This window comes from Micromesistius poutassou (assembly GCF_964030765.1).
Source record: "Micromesistius poutassou genome assembly, chromosome: 11".
Taxonomy (NCBI): Eukaryota; Metazoa; Chordata; class Actinopteri; order Gadiformes; family Gadidae; genus Micromesistius; species Micromesistius poutassou.
The window spans coordinates 5443244-5464778 of record NC_140281.1 but is presented as its reverse complement, the minus strand read 5'-3'; the positions used below and the strand labels follow the sequence as shown (position 1 = coordinate 5464778).

General features: G+C 46.0%; 2 protein-coding genes across 2 annotated transcripts; one reads left to right on the top strand and one right to left on the bottom strand.

Moving 5' to 3' along the window:
* Positions 1 to 9218: 9218 nt before the first annotated feature.
* Positions 9219 to 16495, bottom strand: ythdf3 (YTH N6-methyladenosine RNA binding protein F3). The gene is made up of 5 exons (XM_084475530.1): positions 16168 to 16495; positions 15735 to 15759; positions 15365 to 15444; positions 13104 to 14999; positions 9219 to 10398 (listed from the first exon to the last, which is right to left on the bottom strand). Exons 1-5 carry the CDS (start codon positions 16189 to 16191, stop codon positions 10375 to 10377), a joined length of 2049 nt encoding a protein of 682 aa, XP_084331656.1. The 5' UTR covers positions 16192 to 16495; the 3' UTR covers positions 9219 to 10374.
* Positions 16496 to 17390: 895 nt separating this feature from the next.
* On the top strand, positions 17391 to 21535 carry abhd10b (abhydrolase domain containing 10, depalmitoylase b). The gene is made up of 5 exons (XM_084475000.1): positions 17391 to 17506; positions 17980 to 18193; positions 19196 to 19307; positions 19872 to 20009; positions 20742 to 21535. The coding sequence occupies exons 1-5, from the start codon at positions 17413 to 17415 to the stop codon at positions 21081 to 21083; spliced, it is 900 nt and encodes a 299-aa protein (XP_084331126.1). The 5' UTR covers positions 17391 to 17412; the 3' UTR covers positions 21084 to 21535.

The window sequence follows — 21535 nt, the reverse complement described above, 5'->3', positions numbered from 1 at the left end:
ATGCATTTTCACCTATCACTGTTTGTGTTCATAGCCAATCCACATCATCCATCCCCAAAAAGTTGTTGACATTTTTTGACAGCGATCAACCTAATGCTATGTCCAGAGCTAAACATAAAGTTGTTCAGGTGAGTCAAACATTAGACATTACAATTCGCATTACTTCTGTCGGATTTACAGTTCTTCATCAAGATAGCCCGCAATATTGTTATGTCCAGCTGTGGCTTTGGTTATTCCAGTCAATCGCAAGCAAGTTAGTTATCGCTAGTTACCGAAATATGTATTGTTATATCAGTGTAGTTACTACTACTAGCAATGCATATAGGCTACTGTCATTGTGTTACTTATTAGCTAGCCAGTGATTATCTGACAAGACTGCAAAAATAATGTTAATCATACTGAATGCCAGTTCTACAGAGGTAAAATCTGAAAATACCTTGCTATGTGAATTATACTGCCTTTTTTATTTTTAAGATTCTTTCTTACACTGAAGCATCAGTTTCTGCGGGGCCAGGCCAACAAGAGAGTTGACCAACTTCTACATTTGCTGTGTGGAGATATACAGAAGTATTACAGGTTAGTTATTTTACTTTAGTATCATGGTTCTGTTGTTCTAGTCTTTCATACCCTCTTGTATCATAGAAAATAATCTTTTTTTTCCTATACTGCAGTTACATGGATGACCTCGCAGAAGCTGGAAGGCTGAAAGTGGACACCTCCACTGCTGCTAAGGCAGCTGCAGTTATGTTTGAGAAGGGTCTTGGCACAAACTTAAACATTGACGAAAATGGAAAATGTTCTGTGCAATCTGAATCTGGTCCCAACTGCTACACAGTGAATTTAGTTAACTTTATGTGTAACTGCAACAGTTTCAAAATGGGTAACCTGTGTAAGCACATCATTTTATTAAAGATTGAGGCACAAAGGAGAGGGATGGACATTGAGAACATGCAAATTACAGAAGCATAAAAAGTAATCAACAGTCACCTGTACCACAAAAATGATGACAATGTCACTGTCTTCCATAGTGATGGAAGCATTAGTATTGTCAGACTGAAAACTCCAACTTTGTGCACGTGTACAACAAATAGTCACAGAGAAAAATGTGTCTGTAACTCTATTTCGCGTTTTTTTGACGGTTTTTAGCCTCTGGCGGCCATGTTGTTTTGTCAATCACCTTCATTTTACAGGAGCAGTTGGAACTTTGGGCCCCAACAGCCACTGTGTCAGTCCCACTCAAATCAAACATTGCGTCTATGAACTGTGGCGATTTTAGTGACAGGCCACGCCCATTTCGATGCCACGCCCCATTTGAAAATATGTCGAGTTTACCTTGTTCAGAATTTGATTCTGAACAACTTTTGTATTGGAGTCAAGATCATAGGAGTCCAACTTGATGTTGATATGAGCATTTAAATCTTTTCGTGTTTTAAACCACACCCCTTTTAAAAGTCAATGGCTCCTGGGTGCTTTATTCTTTATTTTACAGACTTTCTTTTGGATTTTTGTCTAAGTAAAAAAACCTAGGATCCTTAGGGAATTTAGTGTTTTTAACAAAATTCAAAATGGCGGCAAATCTGGGAACCAGAAGTCATAGGTTCTTGAGGCATATTTGTTCAGCATGAGGATATGCAAGTGTGAACGTCCGTCCCGCTCAAATCAAACATTGCGTCTATGAACTGTGGTGATTTTAGTGACAGGCCACGCCCATTTCGATGCCACGCCCTATTTTAAAATATGTTGGGTTTATCTTGTTCAGAATTTGATCATGAACAACTTTTGTATTGGGGTCAACATCATAGGAGTTCAACTTGATGTTGATATGAGCAATTAACTATTTTCGCGGTTTAAACCACGCCCGTTTTAGAACTCAATGGCTCATGGGTGCTTTAAACTTGAATGTACAGACTAATCTTTATGTCAGGTTGAATATAATGGTCCATAGATGATATGGGCTAAAGGATTTTTGTCAAAGTCAAAAAACCTGGGATCGTTAGGCAATTTACAGTTTTTAACTAAATTAAAAATAGCGGCAGATCTGGGAACCAGAAGTCATAGGTTCTTGAGGCATATTTGTTCAGCATGTGGATATGCATGTGTGAGCAAAGTTTCATGCGTGTAGGTCAAACCGGTTACGAGATATGCTTGTGCAAAGTTTGCATTTTTGGGCAGTTGGTATAGCGCCACCTTTGGGTGTAATATTTTTATTTTTTTATTTTTTATTTTCTGTGTGCTAATCTTGGGTCAACCTCTAAACGTCTAGTAAGTTTCATAAAAAGCATGCGATCGGTGTAGAATGTGCAATGCAAACGTGGCGGAATATAAATAATAAAAATAAGAATTACAAGAGGTTCCTTGCACTTCGTGCTTGGCACCTAAATATAGATAAAAGTTTGAAAATAGGAAAAGGGGGTCGGGAGCTGCTGTGTCGGGCTGCCACTCGCTGCCTTTGTGGAGGTTGTTTATCGTCCGCAGCCATCGTTTGCAACGCTCACTGTCTCTTACTGGCAAAACATGAAAACGTACTTTCTGTCCCTTCCTAGACTTTTCGGTGCAACCAGGTACCAAACAACTATTGGGCTTTTTTGCATTTGACAAAACGAGAGCAGAAGTCTAAACTAGTCAACGTATCACAGGGATATGTTTACACAACGTGTGTGCGCGGCCACGACCACTCGTGGTCCTCCCCCCTCCAAACCGAAACAGGCGGGTGGGGCAGCGAGCGCAATGCATTGTGGTAGTTGGATGAGCCATAAAAAGAGACCATAAAAACACTCTTTCTGCCTTTTCTCAGGCTAGGATGAACTGATTTTAAAAAATGTTGCACATTTATAATACATATAATTATTTACTTCATAAAACCTTCATATGTCCACCAGTGAACTATTTCTTTAATTCTAATCAACATAATCATTTTACCTCTGTAGAACTGGCATTCATTATGATTAACATTATTTTTGCATAGTCTTGTCAGATAATCACTGGATAGCTAATAAGTAACACAATGACAGTATGTGCATTGCTAGTAGTAGTAACTACACTGATATAACAATACATATTTCGGTAACTAGCGATAACTAACTTGCTTGCGATTGACTGGAATAAACAAAGCCACAGCTGGACATAACAATATTGCGGGCTATCTTGATGAAGAACTGTAAATCCGACAGAAGTAATGCGAATTGTAATGTCTGATGTTTGACTCACCTGAACAACTTTATGTTTAGCTCTGGACATAGCATTAGGTTGATCGCTGTCCAAAAATGTATTTTTGGGGATGGATGATGTGGATTGGCTATGAACACAAACAGTGAGAGGTGAAAATGCATAGTGAGTGGCGTGGCGCCACCTGCAGTCCAATAATTTCATATCTTAATTGCCGATAGTTAAAGCATTATAATGTATCTTGGCGGTTTTTCCTCCCCCTCCTGATTCTACCAGAAGGCTTGCAAACCAAAAAATAATGCAGAGCTGCCAACTCTCATGGTTTCACCGTGTGACACACGTTTTTGCCGGTTTACACACACACACATGCCACACATCCAATTTCTCACAGCAAAAAAAAAACCCCGTCAACAATCCCGATGCGTGCATTATAAGATTCTACAGAATCTCACTCCGGCCAAAATCCAAGGGGAAGGGGAGTTTAAATACCTTCAAAACAACAACAGAAATGAAGAGAAATTGTCACAAAGTCGATCTGTGCTGAACTGATTTGGTCTGCTTGTCTTGATCGAGTGGGCGCAAACACTTCAAATGCATTGGCTGAGAGAAAAGAAGGGCGGAAATTATTAGCATACTAGATAGACTGTTTTTTACACGCGTTGTGATGTGCACAAACGCACGTAATTTACGCACGTTTTGATGGCCAAAACAGCGTTTTTTATGCGCGCTAGTGAAGGACTTCATTGCGTCGTAAAAAGCGCCACATTTTTTGCACATTACAACGTAAAAAAACAGTTTTTTCAAATTTCGCAGCATTTTTTTCGGCGTAATAACGGTGAAACGTGACTGAATGAGGTTGATTTCTGGCAGGTTTGGCTTGCCATAGAAGGTTACCTTTCCGTCAGTGACTGACGCTAAAGTGCCCTTGCCACTAGTCGGAATTTGACGTTCTCGGAGTGAGACTGTGTTGCTCTGGGACACGATTTAATAGATAAATTTTCGTGAGCATGAGTACGATGCATAACTAGAGCTGCACACACCCCTTCTGAAGCCTCTCGCTCTCTCTCGTTCAAGATGACAAGATGCCTTAGATAGCAAAAAATATCTGTCAAATAACACAAAATGTCCGCAAATGTTAGATATGATGTTGGGTAGACACACTTAACTAACACAAGTTTGAGCAAACGTTGCAACAGGAAAGATTTGCGATCTCTGGACTCGACCGATGTTGTCAGTGTGTGTTTGCCCTGGCATATGCTTGGGTGAAAACAGCTCAAATCTTTTGGCTGAGAAAATTGAGGGGAGGAGCTCATTAGCATATTAACAGCATGCATGCTGAAACGCATCCCAGAACGCGTTCCAGCATGCGTGCTGAAACGCCGGAACGCGTTCTGGCACGCATGCTGGAAAACCGGAACGCGTTCTGAAACGTGTGAAGTTGTGTCAGAACGCGTTTCATTGAAGGCGAATTGTGGCACACTCGGCTTGCCATAGATCACATTTCTTTATGAACATGTGACAACATGTGATAACAAACGTTATGAACATGGCTGAACTGGATCGGTGAAACGTCTGGGGTTCATGGGCGATGGCCCTGTGTTGAGTCTGCACGAGTAAATGAGGGATTGAACTAAAAAGCTTTCATTAATTTTTTCTGACCACGGTACCTTTGGCCATTTTCCACTGGGATATTAGATGAGTTCTCCCCCCCATGTTGTGCGTTAGGTAAGGGTTTCTGTCTTGCCATCCTGCCATAAAGGCCATACATGTAAAGCATCAGAACATGAGACTCATACTCTTTCTTATTGTAGCCACTGAACCTCTTCAGTTTTGGGTCGCAGGTTGTTCTCTTCTTGGCCGGCCACAGATATAAGGGCCCGCCTCGCATTTAGGTTGAATGATGCCTCTTTCACTGCCTGATGACATGATGGACTGTCCCCTTTTGATTCAGAGACTCAAACAATATTATGTACATTCCAATTCATCTCTGCTTTGCTTTAACTTAATATTTAATAACTGGGGGTTCTCTCTTAAACAGGTATCTGTGAGATACACTACAATAGAAGACCAAACTAACTAGGTGGCATCTGAAGACAACATTATGTATCTAATTTAATTTAAAGGTGCCATGACATGCCACCAGGTGTGGTGTGATTAGCCATTACAAGCCGTTTTGGAAATCTGCCCCATATGACATCATATGGGGCAGGAAGTGGGCGTGTCCACCTAGATGTGTGCTGGATAGATCAGTCTATCAGCCTACCCAGTGGACTGTAGCAAACGTTGCTCATCTATCCGTCAGGACACGCACACCTGTGATAAGGGGCTGATTTCCAAAACGGCTTGTAACGGCTAATCACACCACACCTGGTGGCATGTCATGGCACCTAATTGTTATTAAGTGAAATTATCCGGGTACAAGTGGCCGAGATGGGTTTTCTCAGGAGTGTGGCTGGCGTCACCCTTAGGGATAGGGAGAGAAGCTCAGCCATCTGTGAGGAACTCAGATTAGAGCCACTGCTCCTCTGCTTAGAAAGGAGTCAGTTGAGGTGGTTTGGTCATCTGGTAAGGATGCCCAATGGGCACCTACCTAGGGAGGTGTTCCAGGCACAACCAGTGGGGAGGAAACCTCAGGGAAGACCCAGGACTAAGTGGAGAGATTATATCTCAACTGTTGCCTGGGAACGCCTCGGGATCCCCCGGCAGAGCTGGTCAATGTGGCCCGGGAAAGGATAGTCTGGGGACCCTGCTAGAGCTGCTGCCCCCGTGACCCGACACAGGATAAGCAGTTTGAAGATGAGGATGATAGGTGAAATGAGTAATTCAGAAGGTGATTTCAGAAATGTTTTCTTACCGTCGTTTCGAACGCCCAAAGTCAGCCGCTCAACGCAACCAGCCAATCACAAAAAGTGTGCTCGGTCCTGCAGAACTAGGATCGTATCTGAGGTGGCTGTTGGTTTGTATGTGTTCACCCAACTTATTTCTTTAGTTGCTGTTTGTATGTGTATACCCACACAACAGGGCCTGGGCACAGAGGGGTGTTCCAAGAACGGAGGTTTAACAAACACAGAGTTAACGCTGAACTCTAGGTTGTCCGATCCTGTGCCGACTAACCCAGAGCTGTCGGTTCCACAGCACCGGTTATGAATTAGTTCAATCAACACGGGGTTGGTTAACACAGGGTTGTGCGCGTTCACGGCAAACCTATAAAGACGTGATGTATGGATCATGGAAATCCTGATCAAAATGGCGAAACGGGCCGCATATTTTACCGATCAAGGTACTAATTATTCTTTTTCCTCCCTCAGCAACTAAAGAATAAAAATGATGGAAGAAAAGTGTTTATTTTATTTATTTTTATTTAAATGATTTCTGCAAATGTGGTCTCGCATCCTTTGTCAGCCCTTACAAACATTTGCGAATGTGTTCCTCCTCGAGGAACGGGTAAAGTGGGGAGGCATCTCTTTGCGCAGAGTGGCTATATTGTGGAGGACGGCGCATGCAACAATTACATCGCATGCCCGTTCCGGACAAACTCTTAGTCCACGTAGGCATTGGAATCTGGACTTCAATATCCAGAATGTATTTTCAATCTTAACGCGGGTTCTGCTGTGTGCCAGGTTAAATGTTGTCTGTGGTCCAGGAGCGGGATTAGGGTACGGGGTGATGAGCGTCGGGAGGCATTGATACCCTCGATCTCCTAGGAGATCCCCATCGAATTGCCCTGCGATCAAATACAAACTTTGAGCTATCTTGCACAAGCACAACAATTATATGAGGTCTATGATATGTTCATAATGCAACGCACCCTGTTGAAATGTATTGCTCACATTGGATGTGTGCCATCAATGCACCCAATTACATTAGGAAATCCTGAAATATAACACCCAGATGAAAAGTCAACAAGGATAATTTCGGAGCCATTTGGGAACACTTAAAGTAGATAATGCTGACCTGCAAGTTGGTGAAACTCCATGAAGTTACGCAACAACCGCTTCAGCGCAAGACAGACGCACGGAGCGGCAGACGGTACTTTGCCTATGTGCTCAGCATCTCCTACACTGTACAAAAAGCTACCCGTCGCAAAAAAACGGAAAGCTATGCAAATTGTTTGTAGTGAACTGAGGGCAGATCCACGATTGGTAACATTTGCAATGTAGGGTTGGAGAAGGCTATTTAAATATATCAAAGAATCACGTGAAAAACTATATCTCTCCAGCAAAAAGTCATCCGGAAAGGACAATATGTCGAGCCGTGGTCTAATTAATCTCTCTGTGAATTGCACAAATTATTTGCGCTCCGATATCAACAGGCGAACACGTAAAAGCTGCGATAAACGTGGGTTTAAATAGCCTACTCTGAGCAAAACCGGGTTATCTTCCAAACTTAACCTGCGCAAAACCTGCTCCGACCAGGTTTGATTGAGAGCATATGTTTCCATAGCAACTTACATGCCGTGGTCATTTTGGAACGGAAAACCTAGGGTTGCCGCTAACCCTGGGTTAACTTAGCTGGGTAAGTGATAAAACCGGCTTTGTGGAACACCCCTCTGGCCTGTGTGTAATACACATGCTTAAAACTCTCAGTTTAAAGGGGAAAGAGGAGGGGATGATTTGGGAGTGGGATGGCTCTCCGGAGGGACAATCCGCTGAATCATCAATTTAGCGATCAAGGAAGAGATTCAACAGCACACCAGAGATCTCTGATTATTACAATGTTTGCATATTTGATCCCCTTTGTGCTTCTTGGCAAAGTCAAACACAACCGGTAATTGCCATGGGCATTGTTTATGGTATAAATAGAGTTATCTGCTTACTTCTGCTGTTCACGGATGAATAGAAGCAGGGAGGCTGGTGCATTTTAAAGCCTTCGTGAAACGCCGTGAACACCGGCGAGGAAGATGTTGCTGCTCCACAGCTTCCGATGGTTATAATTATAGCTTTGTAGTTCTCCTTGACAAAACATAAAGAGAGCTTTCCTCGGCTCTTGTTTCGCCCTCCAATGGAAAGCGGGGTAGGTTGGCGTTTAATTGCTCTGACAGACGTGGTGACACAATAGGTGGCTCTCTTTTGTAACCAATTGTGTCAGGAGTAGTTAAACACAACAACCTGCTTCCGTTTATGGCACAAACCCACCTGAATAAAATACATTATAGCCGACAACTTTTTTAACGTGATGCAATGGCGCTCTCTGGTGGACTGATATTGACCAATGATGCTGTTGAGCCTACGGTACTTATAACATATTTGGGAAAAGGCTATCAGTGTCATTGAGAACTGTATAATAGTTTTGACAGACTGAATGACGTCAGTCATCATTTTAGGAAATGCTTGATATGCTTCTCCTTTTGTCTTCATAAGTTAAGCAACCTTTGAAATCTTTTGAGTTTGTATACATATATTGAAAGTATTTAATGCAGTATATAGCGTACAAATTAAAACTCAACACTCAAATCATTTACTAATATGCTTAGAAGTCATTCATATTTTAATGTAGATCATTGTCCATTTATTAATGTCACAAAATAACAAGCAGCTGGCAGTCAAAAGCCATATTCTGTCTGTCGCCAGTCACCCACCCGGTCCTGTTCAGACCTGTGTGAAAACAGGAAATGCCAAGGCCCTTCATCACGCTCACACATGTCTTTGATACTGAGGCCTAATTGTTTTCAGGGGGCAATTAATGTAATCAAAGGAAGAGTAAATACCACATGTAGCTGTTTGTGGCTACAGCTAGTTGGCTAGACCCTCTAGTGTCACGCTAGCCCGAGGCAGAGGCGGGGGGCCTGTCTATGGACCACTCAGGTTTATTTCAAATCTTCCACATGGTAAAATATTCACAACAATTTATATTATTTTACGGTGGTTTGAATGCATACATGAAAAGATAGGTCATTTTTAGAGTTGGATACCAGACTAACTACCTCCTTTCCCCTCCTCCAAGAGCCAGTGTGTGTGTGTGTGTGTGTGTGTGTGTGTGTGTGTGTGTGTGTGTGTGTGTGTGTGTGTGTGTGTGTGTGTGTGTGTGTGTGTGTGTGTGTGTGTGTGTGTGTGTGTGTGTGTTCCAAAAAGTGCTAGTGTGGTTCAGGGACAGCAGTGTCTGATTTATCGCGTTACAGTACATTGAACAGCAGACCACGAGACCTGGGACTCACTTTAGTGACAGAATCACAAGAGCAGGAAAAGGGAAAACAAAATGTACCAAAGAGATATGCATTGGCTAGTGCTAACCAGCTCATAGCGTAACCGTTTGTTCACAGGAACAGATCAAACAGAGAGGGAGAGCACATTGGATGTTTAGCCTTATTCAGGAGGGGTGTATTACTGATTGTCCGATCCACCTGTCAATCAAGCGCAGCCTCTGAAGCAGGAAGAAGCAGACAGCTGAAGACAGATTCAAGTAGGCTTTATTTAGACAGGTCATCTTAAATCCCTTCCATAGAAGATTCACTTCACCAATAGCATCCCAGACTTAAATTTTTTTGAGGCATTAATAAAACGAAGAAGAAAAAAAAATAATACAAATAACTCTAGCGAAATGTTCTGACTACGCTTGGTTAGTCAGTTAATCACAAATATAAGTAAAGAAGATAAGAAGACAAAGTTAGAGAAATTAAGGGGGTAATTTGAGAGGTTATTAATGATGACCCAACTGAAAACAAAAAAAAGTGCTTTAGAGACAAACAACCTAACGTGTGTGTGTGTGTGTGTGTGTGTGTGTGTGTGTGTGTGTGTGTGTGTGTGTGTGGGGGGGGGGTTAAAAAGTTTTCTTCTTAGTGGGACAGTGGGGGGGGGGGGGGGGGGGGGGGGTAGAAGAAGAGACACGGAGCTATTCGATGCACCGCTCAAATCTCACATGAGTCCATTCACGGTGGTGTTCAGACACATGGCCATCAAAAAGCACATATGAAGACAGAGAGAGAGGGGCAGAGAGGGAGAGAGACAGGGGGGTATAGGGAAACAGAGAGACAGAGACAGAGACAGAAGAAGGGAGACAGAGACAGAAGAAGGGAGACAGAGATGGAGGGAGAGAGAGTGAGGTAGGGAAACAGAGAGAGTGAGGGAGGGAGACAGAAAGAAAGAGGGAGGGAGACAGACAGACAGAGCGAAAGATCGTGAAAGCCCGCCCTCCGTTACGGTCGGGCGAATTATATAAGGTCCTACGTCCATAATGAGTTGCAGTTCTAGTAGAGAGCGTCCAGCTTGAAGGTTACTGTTTATTCCGGTTCCGCTCCTAGGAGAAAGGAGAGAGAGAGGAGAGAGAGAGGAGAGAGGCGAGCAGATGATTAGTGGATGGCATTCCAGTGACAGTCAAATAAAACATGAAATAGCAGTTGAAAAAGGTTCATGTCCAGGGATTGTATCCTCTGCTTCAACCTCATCTTTTGGTCATGGGAAGCGATCTTGTATGCTCCCTTCTGTGTGCATTAGCCATGCTAACAATCACAACATGTATAGTGACTACCAACTATCATTTTGTTGGACCCTCGACAGTTACAGCACATAGAACCACAGGAGATAGGTTGTTATAGGCTGGATGTCTAAACAAAGTTTATTAGTTGCATTTACTGTTTTTTTAAGGGTCATCCATTTGTATAAAATAACCCTTTCATCTTGACTTTGTTGAGCTCTTCATCAGATGCTGTAACCGCTCCTTAACTTGGAGAACTCCCTCATTACACTAGTGTGTTTAGAAATATACTGCTCAAAGGCTATCAGAAAGAAATGGAGAAAAAAAGAAAATAGGAGAAAGTGCGAAGACACTTGTGTGCCAACAGGCCAACAGCTTCGTCTGTACAAGAACACAGAGACTTCTTGTCCTTCGACACATCTCCTCACCCCCAGATTAACATAGGCTGCAGCTACATCTCCTCACCGCTACAGTGTCATTTACTATCCACAAAGGTTTGGAAAATACAGAGAAGGAAACCATCCTAATGGGTTGAGATCACTGACATCAGCAGCCACTCTTAAGTAGAATACATCGTTTGTGAGGTGGAACTGGGCTCTCTTTGAGAACCACTGTGGATCATGTCATTGTGGTTGTGATAATGACAAATAATTTTGTGTTCAAGTTCCTCCATTTGTGAATCTGCATTCACTTTCTGCATTCTTTCCATCCATTTTTTCCAGAATGTGATCCTCTCTTGATAATGATCAGCCTGAAGTGTGGGGGGCAGGCAGCCATCACCTGTAGAGGAGATAACCAGGAGGGCACCCACAACTTCTCCTTCCATTATTTGCTAACCATGAGCCTCAGTCACCTAGCAGCCATCTTGGTTCTTAACGTCACCCAGCTTGCGTTTAGAACAAGGATGACTGCTAGGTGAATAACGCCAATATTCTCTACTAGTGCATATATGCCAACTTGCTAACCACTGGGGGAACTATGCTAACCGCCAGTGGATCAAGGTCAACCCAAAAGGGGACATATGCTAACTTAATAGCCACCAATGGATTTATGCCACCTTACCGACCACGAGCAGACATGCTAACTTACGAAGTATGAGCAGGCATGCTAACTTGCTGACTAACTTCCTAACTACAAGGGGGACATATGGTTTATATAAAAGGAGAGAATATATGTAAGAAAACCTCTCCAGAACGAGGGTCAGAGGGTACTACCATGTGTCTATCACTCGGAGAGGCTACATCTTAGGCAACCAGTCTTGCTACGACTGCACTGCCTGTGCCAGAAGGACAGGCATAACAAGTCAGGGACAATTAACCTTGTCAGTCCAGGTGGGATGGGGTGGGCGGGGGTCTGAGCTGGGCAGGGCCCTGCTGTTGTCATGTAGGAGGTCAAGGCTACAAGAGCAGGTATGAAACCAGCCGCAACGAAAACAGCCTGTCCACTGACAGCTTTGTTTTCAGAGCGCTGAAAACACTGACTTGAAATATTTATGAGAAAATAACCTAGCGCATATTAACAAGGTCAGCAGCGAGTAGTCAATACACACCCGCTGGAGAGATATCTGGAGGCTAGGGGGGAGAGCAAGGAGGAAGGGGCCCAGAGGGGCAAAAGAAGGACAGATTGTGGGATTTCTTCCACTACACTAAAATGGAAACACAATAAGGAGTTAGCCAAAGTAGCTGGTCTCGTGTTGCATCCCAGCGTCCTGCACGTTTATAACAGCCAGCGTAAATTAAAGCACCCACAGTGTTATTGTCACTAACTTGCATCATGGTTCCCTGGCTCTCTGCGCCGGCTCTATGAATGCTTAATATCTACCGGAGGGGCTACATGATCCCATGAGGGCCGAGGCGTTATTAAGCAGGGGGGCAGGTTGGGGCCGTGTGCTCCTTAGGAGGGACCCCAAGCTGATCTGTCAGCCAATGAAAGGCCTCAGAGTGGCGTTCTTCGAGTGGAAGGAGAGGCCGTACACTGAAACTGACTAATAAAGCAGTCGGAGCCGGACCTGAGGACCGCAGGAGGGAGGGAGAGACTCAGACGACCAGAGGAAGAGAGAGACCACGCGGCTCGGAGAGCCACCAGCAGAGCCCACCTCTGCCTTTTGTCTGAGAGCAGGAATGCCAGGAATGTGGCTTATATCAGAAAAAAAAACCTGTGTCAATCCCCGTGTCTAACCCTCCATAGCACAAGATGGCCGACGACAAGACATTATGGACGTGCTTTTTCAGTGATGAGTGATGTAGTAGCAAATATGCTGACGGGCCCGCGGCTACTCCCAGTTGTACTACTACACCATTCATGCAGCCAGCGCCACCGGCTGCACTTGTTAACGCTGTAGGAACAGGTGTAACAAGATCCAATGATTACAGGCATAGTTTGTCTAGGGTCAGTCATAATGGCCCGGGTAGAGGCTTTTAATTGTTACGGTGCGATCCTTAACATGCATACCACCTTCACAGTGTGGGGAGGACTTGTTAGTTGTGTGCGCGTGTGTTTGTGCACGTGTGTGCATGCGTGCTCCTCACCCTCCTCAGAGCCTCCTCTTCCTCCTGGCGACTCTCGTAGTGTGCAAAGTCATCAAAGATTGAGGTGGTATGCTTGAAGGTGGCGATAATTTTAAGCACCTGTTTGGCCTTCTCCAGAGGCACTTCCTGTGTGTCCCTGGAGTTGGTCACCGGCTTGTTGTCATTGTTCTCCAGGCGGATGTGTCGCAGCTGGTTGTTGGGCACGTCCTTGACGAACACCCACCGCACCTCGAACTTTCCCTTCCACTTGTCCTGCGACCACACGCCGGCGTAGGCGTTGTAGTCCACGGCCGAGCGCATCTCTGCCACGCCGCAGAAGTGGCCACTACCGTTGACGCTGAACAACAGGTAGAGGGGCCCCTTGCCACCCAGCGAGCGGTAGGCCCCGTCCAGGCGCTTGTTGCCGTGCTCCGTGCTGCACCAGATGGAGTACTTGATGGAGCGGTGGATGTCGTCCTCCGAGTAGCTCTTGATGATAAACACACGGCCGTTCTTCAGGCTCCAGTCAAAGTCTTTGGGGTTGTAGTTGTTGAGCGTGCGCAGTTTCTCCAGCACTGGGTGCACTTCTCCGCTGGAGCAAGGGGGGGCACTCATAGCCACACCGCCCATGCCGGCGAAGCCCTCCGCCCCGGGGCCCTGGTTGAACGTGGCACCCCGGTTTCTGGGGGCCACCCAGCGGTTCGGGGGGGGGCCCTGCTGCTGCTGATGATGCTGCTGCTGCTGCTGCTGATGATGCTGCTGCTGCTGATGCTGCTGCTGATGATGCTGCTGCTGCTGCTGCTGCTGCTGCTGCTGCTGCTGTGGGTGGTGCTGCTGTGGGATGTGCTGCTGTGGGTGGTGCTGCTGTGGGTGGTGCTGATGGAGGGCCTGTGGCGGGCCGGCTTGGGAGGAGAGGTGGGCGTGGGGGTGGGAGTGGGGATGGGAGTGAGGATGGGGGTGGGAGTGGGGAGGACCGGGGGGCAGAGCCTGGGGGTGCTGGGGGGACTGTAGAGACTGGAGGTGGTAGGCCTGGTGTTGGTGTTGATGCTGGTGCTGATGTTGGTGCTGATGGGGGTGCTGGGGGGGCAGAGGGTTCTGCAGCAATGGCTGGTGCTGGGCCATGAGGGGCTGCTGCACCATGGTCTGGGGGGGCATCATGGCCTGGGCCATCGGGGCCTTTCCCAGGGGGCCCTTATCGTCCCAGGTGCCAATGTTCATGTTGTGCTTGATGGGGGGAGGGGGGATGGCCGCACCACAGCCCATCCCCATGTTGGCTTTGGGTTTGACCTTGGGCTGGGGCTTGGCCGGCTTCCTGGCGATGGCGGCCCAGGAGGCGGGCTTGGGCACGGAGGAGCTGACGGACTGGGGGATGGCGTTGGCCGCCATGCTGCTCATGCCAGCAGCGGCGGCCAGCGGGGAGCCCACGGTCTTGGTGACGGCCGCCCCCATGTCGGCGCCCAGCTTCAGCCCCGCCATGCCCTGCTCCATGCTGTTCAGCACAGGCACCTTGCTCAGCTGCGTGTCACTGCTGAAGCCCGCCTGGCCGTCAGCGATGGCCCGGCCCAGGGAGCTGGGGGCATAGCCGTAGCTGTTGCTGTACACTGAGCTCTGCTGCGTGGACTGGCCCTGCGACACACTGGTGCCCCAGGTGGAGAAGTCTGCGCTACCCGGGAAGAAGTTGAAGCCGTGCTGGCCGAGGAAAGGGGGCGTGTTGCCCAGGGCGCCCGGCTGGCCGAACACGCCGTCGGGGATGTAGTGGGGTTCACCGTTGCTCATCTGGCCGTAGGTGGTGAGGTAGGGCATGGGCGGGTCCCCGGCGGTGGACCAGGCGGCCTCTCCCAGGGAGTAGGGGAAGCCGATGGAGGGAGCATAGTAGCTAGGCATGTAAGGGTCGGACATTGGAGGGTAATTGTTGCTCTGTGGGGGAGAGGAACCCGTTGAGTTAATTGTCTTGATTGGGACATTAGTTACAGATTAGATCTCCAATGTATTAAACCAGTAGCCACTATACATGGCTGAGTTGGTTGATTCAGCCATGTTTATGAGAACAATGTGAGACCAAGTGCTACTTGGAAATGGAACATAGCCATATAATTCTTGGCTTGGAACACTTTGATTTCTGTGGGAATAATTCCATGGTTGTCAGCCACCCACATGACAAGAATAGAAAAAAACTGGGGTAAAAATAGTTATTAGCAGAGCGCCGAACACCACACTGGCAACAAGTTAAAGGCTTGCATCTCTCTGTAAAACCCTAGGGGGTCTTTTCTGGTATTTATTACCTGATTTGTCTGACCACTTAGGTATGGCTCAAAGTCATCATCGTTCACACCATCCTTTTGATGCATTGATCCGTTTTGCACTAGATGTAAACACAGGCATTTAGCTCATCAGATAGCCATCACTACAATATATGACAGCATCATCACCATCACCCCCCATGCATCTGGTCACACAGTTCACTTAAAGGCGCTAGTAAACAACAGCGTTATTGTTAATCTTACATTGGTTATATTAGTGTGGCTAAACATTATCAGGACTTAATGACAGAAATGGAAAATTTTAGTTGTATAGGCTACTTGGAAAAAGTAGAGAGTAACGATTATTATTTTTGAATTTAAAAAAAACACGATATATTCTAAATCACAATACCTTTATTTCCTTGTCCCTTCGGTCTCTGAAATTGGCCAGAACAGTAAAAGGGATGTTAGAATACAAAAATATGAATTACAACCCACGATGATATCCTTTAACGTAGTGGCCACTGGCCCACCACTCGGGGTGTTAGTGCTCCACCGTCTCCTAAATATCACATCTACATCTGGCTCTGCATTAGGACCAGACGTCGACCTGACATCCAGTCCATGTACCGCAGTGGAGGACCCGGGGACCGACTACGGCCGGGGCTGGTCGGCGGTCTGCAGGTCGGCCTACACTCAGCTAACAGCTATCACATATCAAAGACCTGTGATCCGGCATGCCTTGTGGAAGCAGGCTCAACCAGGTTAGCCCATCAAAGTGTTGACAAAGTTGCGTTTGTCACACATCACATTCGGAACAGCATTCAAAAGGAAAAGACACAAACCGGGTCGACTGTTGTAGCGGACATCCTCCAGGAACCAAACCCGATCGCTGCTCCGCCTGTCCCCGGTGTATCCTGCTGGGCGCTACGGTGTTTCCCTAGCGCGGCTCGGCTCTCCGGCGGCTCGGTAGCGGCTCGTTCTCCGGTTCTCCGCCCGTCGTCGGAGCTGGCAGCAGCGAGGGGCTTTACCGTGCTCCGATGGCCGACCGTGTGTTCTCAGCGGGTCCGAACGCGTCGGGAGAAGCTACGTGGTCTAACGCTAACGTAAAACCGAGTAGTGCTTTACTGAGATCTCCTATACCATGTTCCACAATGGCGGAGAGGCTTTGAGTCCCGCTTCCGTCGGGCTCTCTGCTCCGTGACCTTCCGCCGGTGACGCTCTGAGTCATGTTACACACAGAGCATCGCACTCACCGCCACACGATTAAGCATATTTAATGCATAAAATGTATTGCATAGAATATTTAATGCATATCATTGAATGTTAAATTGCATTGCTAACATTTTGGAAGTTATTTGGACAATCGATATGGTGTTATAATTGGTATTTAATGCATGATTGCATTACATTCTAGGGTATTTATTACCAAGTATTATTTGTATATACTAGGGTTTATGCTTCGTTGTTCTGAAATGCCTGTTCGCCTCACGGCCCGGGTCGTCCTGCAGTTATGATGAAATATATCATCATGTGATGAAGAGTTGGGAAACCGGAGATTCTCGTGATGTCTTAGGTATTCGTCTCCATACATTATTCAACCGGCGCAGAAATTATAATTCTACTTTATTGTATAGTATTTTCCCACTGAAAGTAGTCATGTAGTCAAAATACAATGCACTCGATGTAATGTAACTGTTATAAATCATGTGGTTGGCTAAGCTTATTTGTCTATATTAAGGGATATAAACACATGTTAGATGGTTGACGAGTGCACAACATAGACTGGACTCTGCCCAACATAGACTATGGTGAGAGCAAAACATAGACTCTGCAAAACATAGACTGCACTCTGCACAACATAGACTGGACTATGAAGAGAGCACAAAATAGACTGGACTCTGCACAACATAGACTGGAGGACTATGATGAGTGCACAACATAGACTGGACTATGATGAGTGCACAACATAGACTGGACTCTACACTGGTACGTTTAGGGATACATAACATGCATGCACTCTCAGACCTGAGATACCAGAATTATTTCAGTTCTCGCGATGTTTCAATGATCGCGTGAGGGAAAGCAGTATGGCAGCCGTGGCGCTGAGATCCTGTCGCAGAGGACTTTCGCAAATCATCAGCAATGGCGGGGTCTCTTCTGTATTGTCCACGCGTTTGGAAGGTTTGTGGACCATTATTATGTACGCCGTGTTTGTTTCGGCGAAGTTATATGTGTTTATGGCTTTAAAACGCACACAAGGGGGGGTGTGGCACATGCTCTCTCTCTCTCTCTCACACACACACACACACACACACACACACACACACACACACACACACACACACACACACACACACACACACACACACACACACACACACACACACACACACACACAGAGGCCTGGTCTCATAACCTATCTGGAGCAGCATGTAAATGCGGAATGTAGTCAGTTCCTGCTTTAATTAGTCTAGTTAGGAGGAGAGGGACTGCCCAATATGATATACATTCCTTGAAGATGATCTCGGCTAACATTCTGGAAGTTATTTGGACCATCGACATGGTATTATAAAGGGTATTTATTTTGTGTCTTTAGCAAGCAAACCACGATATTCATGTAACTTCGTATGCTTTTATATCCAATGTCGATCTAGGAGGACCCAGCCCTGTACAATGTATCCCGGGTGTTAGACACAAGTCTACGGTTCAGTTTGCCACCCGGCCCGACCTTCCCAAGTTGGCTTACAGACGGGTGAAGGGGAAGAGCCCGGGGGTGGTGTTCCTGCCCGGGTATGGGTCAAACATGAACGGACAGAAGGCTGAGGCCCTGGAGGAGTTCTGCAAGTCACTGGGACATGCTTATCTCAGGTAATGCCAACATATCATTTTGATCTGACATCAGATATCTCCCTCGCTCTGTCTGCACCCAAACAATAGAATACCTGATGAATTAGCACACTTTATATGACTTAAGAACAAACCAAAACCTTGACATTAAAGACAAAATATGACAAGCCAGGGTCTGCAACATTACGGCTAATTTAGCAACAGCAGCACAATGCTGGCTGATATGTTACAGAATCTAATTCCATGATGGTATCTAGTTCTATATATAATATTGCACTATCTAATTTCAGATATCCACTGCAAGTTTAAAAAGTGAGCTAATAAATGAATACATTTATTTATTCCTGTGATCCACAAAAAGGGTTTGAAATCCTCCCTCAGCTTCTGAGAGGGGAAAGGAAGTCAGAGCGTAGGACCTCCACAAAGTCATTTCTTGGCCTCACTAAGAACAACCAATGTTGTTTCAATTATTTTGTTTTCATTTCCTGATGAAATCTTAAATTATTTCAGCGACTGTTGAAATGTTGTTTGTGTTGGAAGAGCTTAACCCAAAGGGTTCGTGGTTAAAACATGGGTTTTTAGAAGTGGATATATAATGATAAATCCAATACAACCCTTAAGTAAAGTCCTAATAAACCCATCACTGTACTAGTCTTTCTGAACACAGTGGTGGACCTTATCTCATTATCACAACAGGGAGCTATTTCACAACTTTGGATTCTCCCTAGAGAGCTTGCGTAATATCGGGATTGTGCACACTATGGCCACAACAACTATACAAAGCAGTCCTAATGTTACAGACAGGTATGCTGCAGACAGTGAGCTGTATCTTTATGCCCTCGTCACTAAATTACCCGCTCCACTGCTGTGTAATGTTCAGTCATTGATTTATCAGCCCCTCAGATGGAGAGAGATTGCCCTTCCCATGGTTCGGCTGGATGTCTTCTTTTTTACCATGCCCACTCCCCATGGTAGGTGTCTTCAGTCTGAACAATGTTGATCTGGGTCCTCCTCCTGCTCCAGGTTCGACTACACGGGCCACGGCGCCTCGGAGGGGGTGTTCACCGAGGGGACCATCGGCACGTGGAAGAAAGACGTCCTGTACGTCCTGGACGAGCTGGTGGAGGGACCGCAGGTAAACATGTCCGTCTGGCAAATGTCCGTCTGACAATAGTGAGGAAAAGATATATGCTACTATTTAGGAAAAAAAATCCCAGCATCAGTAGTGATGGGGGGCCTAGTCTAATGGGGCTGCTGGTACACGGGGCCTATAGCCTGTAGATGGCAGTGGTGTTCTTTTCAGCAAACCTGCTTCAGGAGTTTTTCCAATGCGCTACCTTTGCATCACATACTTTTCTGCCTCTATGTATAGACCTTGCTATTTGAAGCTAGCCTTTTCTGCAGGTTAGACTCCCTGTCAGTGAAGTGCGGGCTATTTATAATTGATATATGACCTAACCCAGATCATCACAGACAAAGGTTGTGAATGTTACAAAGCCATAATTTTGTTTTACATTATTTTCGATATTGAAAACTTTCACTTTCCACCCCATACGTGTTATGCATTTATTGATTAATTTCAACATTCATTTTGACCTTTTGTAGGACCCATCAAACATTTGGCTTGAGTTTTAGGATGCGTTTAGTGTTGGGCTATTGTCTCCATGTTGTATGTATGGTTGTTCTCTCTGCTGCGTAGATCATGGTGGGATCCAGTATAGGTGGGTGGCTGATGTTGCTGGCAGCCATCGCCCGGCCAGAGAAGACCGCAGCCCTCGTGGGCATCTCTACTGCAGCGGACCACCTGGTCACAGCCTTCAACACTCTTCCTCTGGAGGTGGGAAGCTGTCATCTCAGCAGTCGATACAAACTAGTTAATCGTTAACAATTACTGGCTGTCTATTTATCACTGTCTCTCTATTATTGATATTGGTCTCTGGTTTATGGTTGTTTATCATCTACAGCAGTGTTTTAAACCAGCAGGACCCAGGTACTGCAGGCCATACTTAGGAATTGATTTGTGAAAAGGAAAAAAATTACATGATTAGAAAAAAAGTATAGAGATAATTGAAAATATTATTCATTTTGGTAAATTTTGCATAATGGCTTATTTAAATTAGTGCCGCTTTGTGCACTCAATGTCTAATGTTTAGTGTTGATTTGTGTTAGCTAGATAAACATGCTTGGAGCCTTACTGGGAGTAGCTGACTATTGATTTGAGTGGTTTCCCACTGGCCATGGCATCCTTATGGTTTATAAAGGGTGTGTTGGAACTCTTTGCTCAGCCACTGCATGTGTACTTATCTTTTTACAGTTTGCATATGAAAAGGTCTTGATGACAAATAAATGGTACACCTAAAGTTTGCAAGCACCCATCTCTAGTGCTAGATACAGTACATGGCTTAGCACAGAATGAGTAGAATGATGATTGATTAAAAACAACACTCATCTGTCTTATAGTAAATATTTTGGAGGAAAAACATTGGGTAATAGATTAAAGGCGCTGTGAAGTGACGATGCGGTTTAGACTGACTGGTTTTGATCCCCCCCCCCCCCCCCCCCCCTCCAGACGCGCAAAGAGTTTGAGGAGAAGGGCGTGTGGACAGTGCCCACCCGGCACTCGGAGGACGGCGAGTACCGCTTCAACATGGAGTTCCTGCGCGAGGCAGAGAACCACCGCGTGCTGCAGAGCCCCATCCCGGTCACCTGCCCCATCCGCCTGTTGCACGGCCTGAAAGACGAGGACGTGCCCTGGCACGTCTCCATGCAGGTGGCGGAGCGTGTGCTCAGCGGCGACGTGGATGTGATCCTGCGGCGCCACGCGCAGCACCGCATGGCCGAGAAGGACGACATCAAGCTGATCGTGTACACCATCGACGACCTCATAGACAAGCTGACCACAATGGTCTGAGGGAGGGGGGGGGCAGGAAGAATATGAGAGCATGGTAGTCATACAGGAAACCCCAAAATATAAGCCACGACCCCGTTTCCCTTCGAGCTAAAGTGTGGACCCTTGTTCCCGCATCGTTCACCTGTCCACGTGTTCTGTTCTTCTGAACCCATGTCTTCCCTTTTGGGGAAACCCCAAAACATCATGCCATTCGGACAGTGCAAACACTACAGTGAAGACGGGTGACCCATCCCGCTCATTCTCTCCAGGTCATGTTTGCATAGCACTTGTTCCCGTTCAGGGCCTCCTGGTCAGTCTCTCTAGAGGAGGTCCGTTGTGATGTTCTGCTCGGCTTGCGACTGATTTTGCTGTTTTCTTTCTCTTGTTTGTCTTTCTCCATTAGACTGCCTTAGTTTGTCCTGTGCCTTTTTAATACCCTGACACGTTGTGGCCAATAAAGACTATCCACAACA